The sequence below is a fragment of the Bufo gargarizans genome, chromosome 8 (assembly GCF_014858855.1).
Source record: "Bufo gargarizans isolate SCDJY-AF-19 chromosome 8, ASM1485885v1, whole genome shotgun sequence".
Classification (NCBI taxonomy): domain Eukaryota; kingdom Metazoa; phylum Chordata; class Amphibia; order Anura; family Bufonidae; genus Bufo; species Bufo gargarizans.
In genome coordinates this window covers 73,643,262-73,656,886 of record NC_058087.1, presented here as the reverse complement: position 1 = coordinate 73,656,886, position 13,625 = coordinate 73,643,262, and the positions used below count along the sequence as shown (strand labels likewise).

Genomic DNA, 13,625 nt, shown 5'->3' with positions numbered 1-13,625 from the left:
GACTTACCTGCTTATTCCTTTATATACTGTTGCATAGGAACCTTCACCTAGCTTTTCAAGATTTAAGTAGGAAGATGCATTGCCAAATGGCAGGCCTTTCCTCTGCTGGAACATGAAAGTGATTTAAGATGTATCATATAAAACATAATACACTGTATGCAGACAGCAGTCTGTGTACACAGGGGGCTTTTATCATGAAAGCAATTTATTGAGTCAAAAAGTCTGGGTTGGCATACATTGTGGCAAATATATCAAATGTTGCCTGTTGTTTGCTAAATTTGGTGCATCTTTAATTTAACACATTGGCCTAGAAATGCTACCAGTTTTTATGTTACGGTTATTGGAGTGAGTTTGCAACTTTTTAAGGGCTCATGCACACAAACGTATTTTATTTCTGTGTCTGTTCCGGGTTTTTTTGCGGACCGTATGCGGAACCATTAATTTCAATGGGTCTGCAAAAAAAAAAAAACGGAAGTTACGTATGTCCGCTCCGCAAAAGAATAGAACATGTCCTAATATTGTCCGCAAAGAGAGTACTGTTCTATTAGGAACCAGCTGTTCTATTCTACAAAATATGGAATGCATACAGATGCCATCCGTATTTTTTTTGCGGAACCGTGTTTTGCAGACCGCCACGTGCGTGAGCACTTAAAGATGCTGTGAAAAAACTGGAGAGAAACTAATAAAAGGGGTTGTCTCACTTCAGCAAATGGCATTTTTTCTAAACCTTTAAATTTTGGGATTTTATACTATATAGCATATGCGGATTAGTAGTAATGCCCTCTGACTGCAGGTTCTGAGATTTTACCCATACAACCTGAGATACGTCCTCGCGTTTCAGGGCTTTAAGTCTTTATGCGCGTCTGTGTAGCAACACAAAAAATATATTTTTTTCTTTTTAATAACAGGGCCACGAGGCGCTTGAACTAAAACTAAACATGCACTGATTTTTTTATTCATTAAAGAAAAATTTCAACGACAATCAAACACGAACAATATGCACTAATGTACAACATAGGCAGGAAGACATACTGCAAGCGGAGGTTACAGCGCAAGCTGCACTTACCCACTGAATTCCCTGTCCTACGTTCTTCCCTTGTAGTGGATCACTGTTGCTTCGAGCCCTGAGCGATCGTATTCTTCGCACTTGGACTGTGTGATACCACTGGGGAGGAAGAGACCGTACCGGGCATGGCACATCACCGAAATCTGTGAGCTACAGAGAAAGGGGCATTAGCTTGTGCCATTCTTCTCATGCAGAATAAGAGATTGGCATATTGCAAATAGTACTGCAGACCTTCAATTGTTTTATGTTGTTATTATACTAATTATTATTATCTATAGTAGTAACAAACATTTTCTAAAGCATTACTTTGCCTGTGGCTGACGTAAAATATCACTGGAGGCTAATTTCATACTCGCGTTTGGTGCGGATCCGTCATGGATCTGCACAAACTCATCTGTTCAGATAATGCAACTGCATGCATCCGTTCAGAAATGATCCGTTTGTATTATCTTAAACATAGCCAAAACTGATCCGTCTTGAACACCATTGAAAGTCAATGGGGGACGGATCCATTTTCTATTGTGCCAGTTTGTGTCAGTGAAAACGGATCCGTCCCCATTGACTTACATTGTGTGTCAGGACGGATTAATTTGGCTCAGTTTCATCAGACGGACACCATAATGCTGCAAGCAGCGTTTTGGTGTCCGCCTCCAAAGCGGAATGGAGGTAGAACAGAGCCAAACTGATGCATTCTAAGCGGATCCTTATCCATTCAGAATGCATTAGGGCAAAACTGATCTGTTTTGGACCGCTTGTGAGATCCCTGAACGAATCTCACAAACAGAAATCAAAACGCCAGTGTGAAAGTAGCGTTAGTAATGCTACCTATCAGCTCTGGAATCTTTCAGTAATACTGCTCCTCTGTGGCGCATGTACAGTACAGTCCATTAATGTCGCAGCAGAGGATCGTTCTGGCCATGCCTTAAAGAGGTTGTCTAATCTTAGACATTGGTAGCATATAGCTAGGATATGTCATCAATGTCAGATATGTGCGGGTGCCTATCTCCAGAATGGGATTCTCAAAGTGAGTGGAGAGCAGCCGCGTATATGCGATCGCCCTCCATTCATTTCTATGGGACTGCCAAAAATAGCTGAGAACAGACTCAGTTATTTCCGGCAGTCCCATAGTTTTCAGAACTCAAATAAAAATTAATGGAGAGCACGCTGTGCATGAGTGGCATGCTCTCCTTCACTTTTGGGGACCTGTTCTAGAGATAGGTGCAGGTCCTAGTGATGAGACCGTCACCTATCTGATATTGGCGGGCCTATCCTTGCAATATGCCACCTGTGCCTAAGATGAGACAACCTCTTTAAAGTTTAGACTAATGGGGCCAGGCAAGATGAACATTTCTATCAAACAAGAGAGGGAGGCGCTAAGAGTTGAGTTGCACCAAATACCTTGGGACTGCCCTCAGTGCACTTAAAGTGGACTTGTCGCCAAAAAAAGCAATGCAATCTACAGGCAGCATGTTATAGAGCAGGAGGAGCTGAGCAGATTGATTTAATATATGATTTAATATATATATACAGTACAGACCAAAAGTTTGGACACACCTTCTCATTCAAAGAGTTTTCTTTATTTTCATGACTATGAAAATTGTAGATTCACACTGAAGGCATCAAAACTATGAATTAACACATGTGGAATTATATACATAACAAAAAAGTGTGAAACAACTGAAAATATGTCATATTCTAGGTTCTTCAAAGTAGCCACCTTTTGCTTTGATTACTGCTTTGCACACTCTTGGCATTCTCTTGATGAGATTCAAGAGGTAGTCACCTGAAATGGTCTTCCAACAGTCTTGAAGGAGTTCCCAGAGATGCTTAGCACTTGTTGGCTCTTTTGCCTTCACTCTGCGGTCCAGCTCACCCCAAACCATCTCGATTGGGTTCAGGTCCGGTGACTGTGGAGGCCAGGTAATCTGGTGCAGCACCCCATCACTCTCCTTCATGGTCAAATTGCCCTTACACAGCCTGGAGGTGTGTTTGGGGTCATTGTCCTGTTGAAAAATAAATGATGGTCCAACTAAACGCAAACCGGATGGAATAGCATGTCGCTGCAAGATGCTGTGGTAGCCATGCTGGTTCAGTATGCCTTCAATTTTGAATTAATCCCCAACAGTGTCGCCAGCAAAGCACCCCCACACCATCACACCTCCTCCTCCATGCTTCACGGTGGGAACCAGGCATGTAGAGTCCATCCGTTCACCTTTTCTGTGTCGCACAAAGACACGGTGGTTGGAACCAAAGATCTCAAATTCGGACTCATCAGACCAAAGCATAGATTTCCACTGGTCTAATGTCCATTCCTTGTGTTCTTTAGCCCAAACAAGTCTCTTCTGCTTGTTGCCTGTCCTTAGCAGTGGTTTCCTAGCAGATATTCTACCATGAAGACCTCATTCACAGTCTCCTCTTAACAGTTGTTCTAGAGATGTGTCTGCTGCTAGAACTCTGTGTGGCATTGACCTGGTCTCTAATCTGAGCTGCTGTTAACCTGCGATTTCTGAGGCTGGTGACTTGGATGAACTTATCCTCCGCAGCAGAGGTGACTCTTGGTCTTCCTTTCCTGGGGCGGTCTGCATGCGAGCCAGTTTCTTTGTAGCGCTTGATGGTTTTTGTGACTGCACTTGGGGACACTTTCAAAGTTTTCCCAATTTTTCGGAATGACTGACCTTCATTTCTTAAAGTAATGATGGCCACTCGTTTTTCTTTACTAAGGGCTCTTTCACACCTGCGTTATTGTCTTCCGGCATAGAGTTCCGTCGTCGGGGCTCTATGCCGGAAGAATACTGATCAGGATTATCCTAATGCATTCTGAATGGACAGTCCGTCCTTCAGGATGCATCAGGATGTCTTCAGTTCCGGAACGGAACGTTTTTTGGCCGCAGCAAATAGCGCAGCATGCTGCGCTTTTTGCTCCGGCCAAAAATCCGGAACACTTGCCGCAAGGCCGGATCCGGAATGAATGCCCATTGAAAGGCATTGATCCGGATCCGGCCTTAAGCTAAACGTCGTTTCGGCGCATTGCCGGATGCGACGTTTAGCTTTTTCTCAATGGTTACCATGGCTGCCGGGACGCTAAAGTCCTGGCAGCCATGGTAAAGTGTAGTGGGGAGCGGGGAGCAGCATACTTACCATCCGTGCGGCTCCCGGGGCGCTCCAGAATGACGTCAGGGCGCCCCAGGCGCATGGATGACGTGATCGCATGGATCACATGATCCATGCGCATGGGGCGCTCTGACGTCATTCTGGAGCGCCCCGGGAGCCGCGCGGACTGTAAGTATACCGCTCCCCCGCTCCTACTATGGCAACCAGGAATTTTATAGCGTCCTGGCTGCCATAGTAACACTGAACGGATTTTGAAGACGGATCCGTCTTCAAATGCTTTCAGTACACTTGCGTTTTTCCGGATCCGGCGTGTAATTCCGGCAAGTGGAGTACACGCCGGATCCGGACAACGCAAGTGTGAAAGGGCCCTTAGTTGCCATAATACAAATTCTAACAGTCTATTCAGTAGGACTATCAGCTGTGTATCCACCTGACTTCTCCACAACACAACTGATGGTCCCAACCCCATTTATAAGGCAAGAAATCCCACTTATTAAACCTGACAGGGCACACCTGTGAAGTGAAAACCATTTCAGGTGACTACCTCTTGAAGCTCATCAAGAGAATGCCAAGAGTGTGCAAAGCAGTAATCAAAGCAAAAGGTGGCCACTTTGAAGAACCTATAATATGACATATTTTCAGTTGTTCCACACTTTTTTGTTATGTATATAATTCCACATGTGTTAATTCATAGTTTTGATGCCTTCAGTGTGAATCTACGATTTTCATAGTCATGAAAATAAAGAAAACTCTTTGAATGAGAAGGTGTGTCCAAACTTTTGGTCTGTACTGTATATATATATATATATATATATATATATTGTTTACCTGCTCGCTGTCAACATTAACTTCTATGGGACAGCTCCTTCCTATTCAAGTGTATACTACAGAGCAATCCTATAGAAGTGAATGGGACGGCTTGTAATTACACTGCTCATCACTGCGCTGTCGACGGCGAGCAGGTGACCAATGAAGGGAAGGCTGTACTGGCATGATGAGCGAAGTTCTCTTCAACCAGCTGATCGGCGAGGATGCTGTGTGTCAGCCCCCCATCGATCTGATATTAATGACCTATCCTGAGGACAGGTCATCAATAATAAAATCCCAGAAAACCCCTTTAAGTAAAAAAAAAAGCTGAGATATAAATGTATAAATAAAGTTTTACTGAATCTTTTCCTACAAAACTATATATATCAATCTGCTCAGCTCCTCCTGCTGTATAACATGCTGCATGTAGATTACATTGTTTTTTTGGCGACAAGTCCACTTTAAGTGCACTGAGGGCAGTCCCAAGGTACTTGGTGCAACTCAACAGGTAAACAGTGAAGGGAAGGCTGCACTCGCCCATGGTGCTAAGTATCAGACCCCCGCCTATCTGATATTGATAACCTATCCTGAGGATAGGTCATGAATATTAAAATCCCAGAAAACCCATTTAAGACTACCCATGTGAACAGCTGTTAATACATGGGGAGGTGTTATCAGTGATTGATAGGATTCTCTGTGTAAGTGTGTATACATAAGGGTGGTCATCAGTAGCTTATCGATGGGGGTCAGACTCCCGGGACCCCTGCGAAATAGCTGTTTGAGAAGGAATCGGCACTTGCAGTAGCATTGCAGCCTTTCCTAGGCCGCGTGAAGATACGTTCATCTGTCTCATGACCTAAGAGCAGCTCAGCCCTATAGAAGTGGATGGGGCTGAGCGCGATACCAAGCACAGCCGCTATACAATGTATAGCGGTGAGCAGGGAGAAGACCACTGTGCTCACAGGAGCACCGATGCCTTCTCATACAGCTGATCGGCGGGGTCCTGGGTGTCGGACCCCCACCAATTAGACACAAGATAAAAAGCAGAGGTATAAATGTATAAATTACAATTTTACTGAATCTTGCCGCCTGAAGATTGAACTGCATTTTGTTGTGACAGGTCCTCTTTACCAGCTAATTTGCATAAGAGTTCAAAGATTTCTACACCATGAAGGATCAGATTTGGCAGATATTTGTATGTATATAATATGAGTCAGCCCTACCAGGAGTTAACTTATTGGCAATTTGAAAGTGAATTTGTTGCTTACACACTCCCTTTAATTCTGTCAGAACTGCATGGAGTTTCCCATTGTTAGTGTGGATTTATCTTTTGTGCTAAGGCTTCTTCTAAAAACATATTTTGGTGAACTAGTTCACAACTAAATTAATTCTAGTGTGTATCTGTGAGCAGGAGTGTAACAAATGTGGTCGTAACGGGCACAACTGGGCATGAGACTCTTGCAGAAAGGGCTCTTTTTCCAATGAAAGTGATACAAGCCAGGGAGACATAGTGTGACCAGGGGGCCCTGGAGGATGAGGCCCACTTCCTGCTACACTGCAGCAAATACGCACCCGTGAGAACTGCCCACTTCCAGAGACTCTCCGCCCGCCTCCCGGATTTCACCTCCACAGACAGGAAACGCTACATCCTACCGAGGAAGAGGAAACAACCGTGCAAATAGCTGCACGATACGTCACTACCTGCCACCAACGGAGAGGAACATGATACCCCATGGACTGTATACCCCTTATACTGCCCCAGGTCTTATCCTCAGATAGTAGTAGGATTCAGCAGAAAAACAAGTGGACTTGTCGCCAAAAAAAGCAATGCAATCTACAGGCAGCATGTTATAGAGCAGGAGGAGCTGAGCAGATTGATTTAATATATGATTTAATATATATATACAGTACAGACCAAAAGTTTGGACACACCTTCTCATTCAAAGAGTTTTCTTTATTTTCATGACTATGAAAATTGTAGATTCACACTGAAGGCATCAAAACTATGAATTAACACATGTGGAATTATATACATAACAAAAAAGTGTGAAACAACTGAAAATATGTCATATTCTAGGTTCTTCAAAGTAGCCACCTTTTGCTTTGATTACTGCTTTGCACACTCTTGGCATTCTCTTGATGAGATTCAAGAGGTAGTCACCTGAAATGGTCTTCCAACAGTCTTGAAGGAGTTCCCAGAGATGCTTAGCACTTGTTGGCTCTTTTGCCTTCACTCTGCGGTCCAGCTCACCCCAAACCATCTCGATTGGGTTCAGGTCCGGTGACTGTGGAGGCCAGGTAATCTGGTGCAGCACCCCATCACTCTCCTTCATGGTCAAATTGCCCTTACACAGCCTGGAGGTGTGTTTGGGGTCATTGTCCTGTTGAAAAATAAATGATGGTCCAACTAAACGCAAACCGGATGGAATAGCATGTCGCTGCAAGATGCTGTGGTAGCCATGCTGGTTCAGTATGCCTTCAATTTTGAATTAATCCCCAACAGTGTCGCCAGCAAAGCACCCCCACACCATCACACCTCCTCCTCCATGCTTCACGGTGGGAACCAGGCATGTAGAGTCCATCCGTTCACCTTTTCTGTGTCGCACAAAGACACGGTGGTTGGAACCAAAGATCTCAAATTCGGACTCATCAGACCAAAGCATAGATTTCCACTGGTCTAATGTCCATTCCTTGTGTTCTTTAGCCCAAACAAGTCTCTTCTGCTTGTTGCCTGTCCTTAGCAGTGGTTTCCTAGCAGATATTCTACCATGAAGACCTCATTCACAGTCTCCTCTTAACAGTTGTTCTAGAGATGTGTCTGCTGCTAGAACTCTGTGTGGCATTGACCTGGTCTCTAATCTGAGCTGCTGTTAACCTGCGATTTCTGAGGCTGGTGACTTGGATGAACTTATCCTCCGCAGCAGAGGTGACTCTTGGTCTTCCTTTCCTGGGGCGGTCTGCATGCGAGCCAGTTTCTTTGTAGCGCTTGATGGTTTTTGTGACTGCACTTGGGGACACTTTCAAAGTTTTCCCAATTTTTCGGAATGACTGACCTTCATTTCTTAAAGTAATGATGGCCACTCGTTTTTCTTTACTAAGGGCTCTTTCACACCTGCGTTATTGTCTTCCGGCATAGAGTTCCGTCGTCGGGGCTCTATGCCGGAAGAATACTGATCAGGATTATCCTAATGCATTCTGAATGGACAGTCCGTCCTTCAGGATGCATCAGGATGTCTTCAGTTCCGGAACGGAACGTTTTTTGGCCGCAGCAAATAGCGCAGCATGCTGCGCTTTTTGCTCCGGCCAAAAATCCGGAACACTTGCCGCAAGGCCGGATCCGGAATGAATGCCCATTGAAAGGCATTGATCCGGATCCGGCCTTAAGCTAAACGTCGTTTCGGCGCATTGCCGGATGCGACGTTTAGCTTTTTCTCAATGGTTACCATGGCTGCCGGGACGCTAAAGTCCTGGCAGCCATGGTAAAGTGTAGTGGGGAGCGGGGAGCAGCATACTTACCATCCGTGCGGCTCCCGGGGCGCTCCAGAATGACGTCAGGGCGCCCCAGGCGCATGGATGACGTGATCGCATGGATCACATGATCCATGCGCATGGGGCGCTCTGACGTCATTCTGGAGCGCCCCGGGAGCCGCGCGGACTGTAAGTATACCGCTCCCCCGCTCCTACTATGGCAACCAGGAATTTAATAGCGTCCTGGCTGCCATAGTAACACTGAACGGATTTTGAAGACGGATCCGTCTTCAAATGCTTTCAGTACACTTGCGTTTTTCCGGATCCGGCGTGTAATTCCGGCAAGTGGAGTACACGCCGGATCCGGACAACGCAAGTGTGAAAGGGCCCTTAGTTGCCATAATACAAATTCTAACAGTCTATTCAGTAGGACTATCAGCTGTGTATCCACCTGACTTCTCCACAACACAACTGATGGTCCCAACCCCATTTATAAGGCAAGAAATCCCACTTATTAAACCTGACAGGGCACACCTGTGAAGTGAAAACCATTTCAGGTGACTACCTCTTGAAGCTCATCAAGAGAATGCCAAGAGTGTGCAAAGCAGTAATCAAAGCAAAAGGTGGCCACTTTGAAGAACCTATAATATGACATATTTTCAGTTGTTCCACACTTTTTTGTTATGTATATAATTCCACATGTGTTAATTCATAGTTTTGATGCCTTCAGTGTGAATCTACGATTTTCATAGTCATGAAAATAAAGAAAACTCTTTGAATGAGAAGGTGTGTCCAAACTTTTGGTCTGTACTGTATACATATATATATATATATATATATATATTGTTTACCTGCTCGCTGTCAACATTAACTTCTATGGGACAGCTCCTTCCTATTCAAGTGTATACTACAGAGCAATCCTATAGAAGTGAATGGGACGGCTTGTAATTACACTGCTCATCACTGCGCTGTCGACGGCGAGCAGGTGACCAATGAAGGGAAGGCTGTACTGGCATGATGAGCGAAGTTCTCTTCAACCAGCTGATCGGCGAGGATGCTGTGTGTCAGCCCCCCATCGATCTGATATTAATGACCTATCCTGAGGACAGGTCATCAATAATAAAATCCCAGAAAACCCCTTTAAGTAAAAAAAAAAGCTGAGATATAAATGTATAAATAAAGTTTTACTGAATCTTTTCCTACAAAACTATATATATCAATCTGCTCAGCTCCTCCTGCTGTATAACATGCTGCATGTAGATTACATTGTTTTTTTGGCGACAAGTCCACTTTAAGTGCACTGAGGGCAGTCCCAAGGTACTTGGTGCAACTCAACAGGTAAACAGTGAAGGGAAGGCTGCACTCGCCCATGGTGCTAAGTATCAGACCCCCGCCTATCTGATATTGATAACCTATCCTGAGGATAGGTCATGAATATTAAAATCCCAGAAAACCCATTTAAGACTACCCATGTGAACAGCTGTTAATACATGGGGAGGTGTTATCAGTGATTGATAGGATTCTCTGTGTAAGTGTGTATACATAAGGGTGGTCATCAGTAGCTTATCGATGGGGGTCAGACTCCCGGGACCCCTGCGAAATAGCTGTTTGAGAAGGAATCGGCACTTGCAGTAGCATTGCAGCCTTTCCTAGGCCGCGTGAAGATACGTTCATCTGTCTCATGACCTAGGAGCAGCTCAGCCCTATAGAAGTGGATGGGGCTGAGCGCGATACCAAGCACAGCCGCTATACAATGTATAGCGGTGAGCAGGGAGAAGACCACTGTGCTCACAGGAGCACCGATGCCTTCTCATACAGCTGATCGGCGGGGTCCTGGGTGTCGGACCCCCACCAATTAGACACAAGATAAAAAGCAGAGGTATAAATGTATAAATTACAATTTTACTGAATCTTGCCGCCTGAAGATTGAACTGCATTTTGTTGTGACAGGTCCTCTTTACCAGCTAATTTGCATAAGAGTTCAAAGATTTCTACACCATGAAGGATCAGATTTGGCAGATATTTGTATGTATATAATATGAGTCAGCCCTACCAGGAGTTAACTTATTGGCAATTTGAAAGTGAATTTGTTGCTTACACACTCCCTTTAATTCTGTCAGAACTGCATGGAGTTTCCCATTGTTAGTGTGGATTTATCTTTTGTGCTAAGGCTTCTTCTAAAAACATATTTGGTGAACTAGTTCACAACTAAATTAATTCTAGTGTGTATCTGTGAGCAGGAGTGTAACAAATGTGGTCGTAACGGGCACAACTGGGCATGAGACTCTTGCAGAAAGGGCTCTTTTTCCAATGAAAGTGACACAAGCCAGGGAGACATAGTGTGACCAGGGGGCCCTGGAGGATGAGGCCCACTTCCTGCTACACTGCAGCAAATACGCACCCGTGAGAACTGCCCACTTCCAGAGACTCTCCGCCCGCCTCCCGGATTTCACCTCCACAGACAGGAAACGCTACATCCTACCGAGGAAGAGGAAACAACCGTGCAAATAGCCGCACGATACGTCACTACCTGCCACCAACGGAGAGGAACATGATACCCCATGGACTGTATACCCCTTATACTGCCCCAGGTCTTATCCTCAGATAGTAGTAGGATTCAGCAGAAAAACAAGTTTTGTGATGGTCCCAGTATGAGGTCTGAATTCATTTCAGGGGTCAAGTCTGGGGTCTGAATTAAAGGGGTTTTCTGGTACTTTAATATTAAAAGAGTTTTCCAGGATTTTTTTTTAACTGATGAGTCATGATTACCTATTCTCTGGATAGATCATCATTATCTTAACAGTGGGGGTCAGACATCTAGGACCCCCGCCGTACAGCTACCTTCTTGCAGATCACCAAGCACAGCACCGTACATTGTATAGTGGCTGCGCTTGGTATTGCAGTCAGCCTCATTCACTTGAATGGGGCTGAGGTGCTCCTAGGCCACGTGACACATGAGTGTGTTGTCACTTGGCCTAGCAAAAGCAGAGAGATAGAGCTGCGGCACTCCCAGGAGTGCTGCAGCTTTCTCAAACAGCTAATCGGCGGGAGTCCAGTGTGTCAGACCCCCACCGATCAGATACTGATGACCTATCCCGAGGATAGGTCATCAGTAAGGAAATCTTGGAAAACCCCATCTAATATTAAAATATCCTCAGGAAAGGCCATCAATATCTGATTAGCGAGGGTACAATACCCCATACCTCCACCAATCAGCTGTTCTGCTGTAGCTTAACCACTTGCCGCCGCGCTAACGCCGAAAGGCGTCACTGCGGCGGCTCTCCCAGGGTACGCTAATGCCAATAGGCGTCATCTCGCGTGAGCCGAGATTTCCTGTGAACGCGCGCACGCAGGCGCGCGCGCTCACAGGAACGGAAGGTAAGCGAGTGGATCTCCAGCCTGCCAGCGGCGATCGCTCGCTGGCAGGCTGGAGATGTGATTTTTTTAACCCCTAACAGGTATATTAGACACTGTTTTGATAACAGCGTCTAATATACCTGCTACCTGGTCCTCTGGTGGTCCCTTTTGTTAGGATCGACCACCAGAGGACTCAGGCAGCTCACTAAAGTAGCACCAAACACCACTACACTACACTACACCCCCCCCCCCCTGTCACTTATTAACCCTTTATAAACCACTGATCAGCCCATATAGACTCCCTGATCACCCCCCTGTCATTGATCACCCCCTGTCATTGATCACCCCCCTGTAAGGCTCCATTCAGAGGTCCGTATGATTTTTACGGATCCACGGATACATGGATCGGATCCGCAAAACGCATACGGACGTCTGAATGGAGCCTTACAGGGGGGTGATCAATGACAAGGGGGTGATCACGCATATAGACTTCCTGATCACTTCCCTGTCATTGATCACCCCCCTGTCATTGATCACCCCCCTGTAAGGCTCCATTCAGACGTCCGTATGATTTTTACGGATCCACTGATACATGGATCGGATCCGCAAAACACATGCGGACGTCTGAATGGAGCCTTACAGGGGGGTGATCAATGACAGAGGAGTGATCACCAATATAGACTCCCTGATCACCTCCGTCATTGATCACCCCCCTGTAAGGCTCCATTCAGACGTCCGTATGATTTTTACGGATCCACGGATACATGGATCGGATCCGCAAAACACATACGGACGTCTGAATGGAGCCTTACAGGGGGGGAATCAATGACAGGCGGGTGATCACCCATATACACTCCCTGATCACCCCCTGTCATTGATCACCCCACTGTAAGGCTCCATTCAGATGTCCGTATGTGTTTTACGGATCCACGCATCTATGGATCGGATCCGCAAAACACATACGGACGTCTGAATGGAGCCTTACAGAGGGGTGATCAGTGACAGGGGGGTGATCACCCCATATAGACTTCCTGATCACCCTACCCCTGTCATTGATCACCCCCCTGTAAGGCTCCATTCAGACGTCTGCATGTGTTTTACGGATCCACGCATCCATGGATCGGATCCGTAAAACGCATACGGACGTCTGAATGGAGCCTTACAGGGGGGTGATCAGGGAGTCTATATGGGATGATCACCCCCGTGTAAGGCTCCATTCAGACGTCTGCATGTGTTTTACGGATTCACGCATCCATGGATCGGATCCGCAAAACGCATACGGACGTCTGAATGGAGCCTTACAGGGGGGTGATCAGTGACAGGGGGGTGAGCACCTCATATACACTCCCTGATCACCCCCTGTCATTGATCACCCCCCTGTCATTGATCACCCCCCTGTAAGGCTCCATTCAGATGTCTGCATGTGTTTTACGGATCCACGCATCCATGGATCGGATCCGCAAAACGCATACGGACGTCTGAATGGAGCCTTACAGGGGGGTGATCAGGGAGTCTATATGGGATGATCACCCCCGTGTAAGGCTCCATTCAGACGTCTGCATGTGTTTTACGGATTCACGCATCCATGGATCGGATCCGCAAAACGCATACGGACGTCTGAATGGAGCCTTACAGGGGGGTGATCAGTGACAGGGGGGTGATCACCTCATATACACTCCCTGATCACCCCCTGTCATTGATCACCCCCCTGTCATTGATCACCCCCCTGTAAGGCTCCATTCAGACGTCTGCATGTGTTTTACGGATCCACGCATCCATGGATCGGATCCGCAAAACGCATACGGACGTCTGAATG

The 13,625-nt window shown here is 46.0% G+C and overlaps 1 protein-coding gene across 5 annotated transcripts in view; it reads right to left on the bottom strand.

Annotated features, from left to right (window-relative positions):
* Positions 1-13,625, bottom strand: part of CDK15 (cyclin dependent kinase 15) — a 225,216-nt gene that overhangs the window by 142,512 nt on the left and 69,079 nt on the right. For 4 of the 5 annotated variants that reach the window (XM_044304650.1, XM_044304651.1, XM_044304648.1 and 1 more), the window contains 2 exons: positions 1,067-1,216; positions 8-105 (listed from right to left, as the gene is read on the bottom strand). In XM_044304650.1, coding sequence (XP_044160585.1) covers positions 8-105; positions 1,067-1,216 — 248 coding nt within the window. The remainder of the gene's footprint in view (positions 1-7; positions 106-1,066; positions 1,217-13,625) is intronic. The other variant, XM_044304649.1, reaches the window with a different exon arrangement.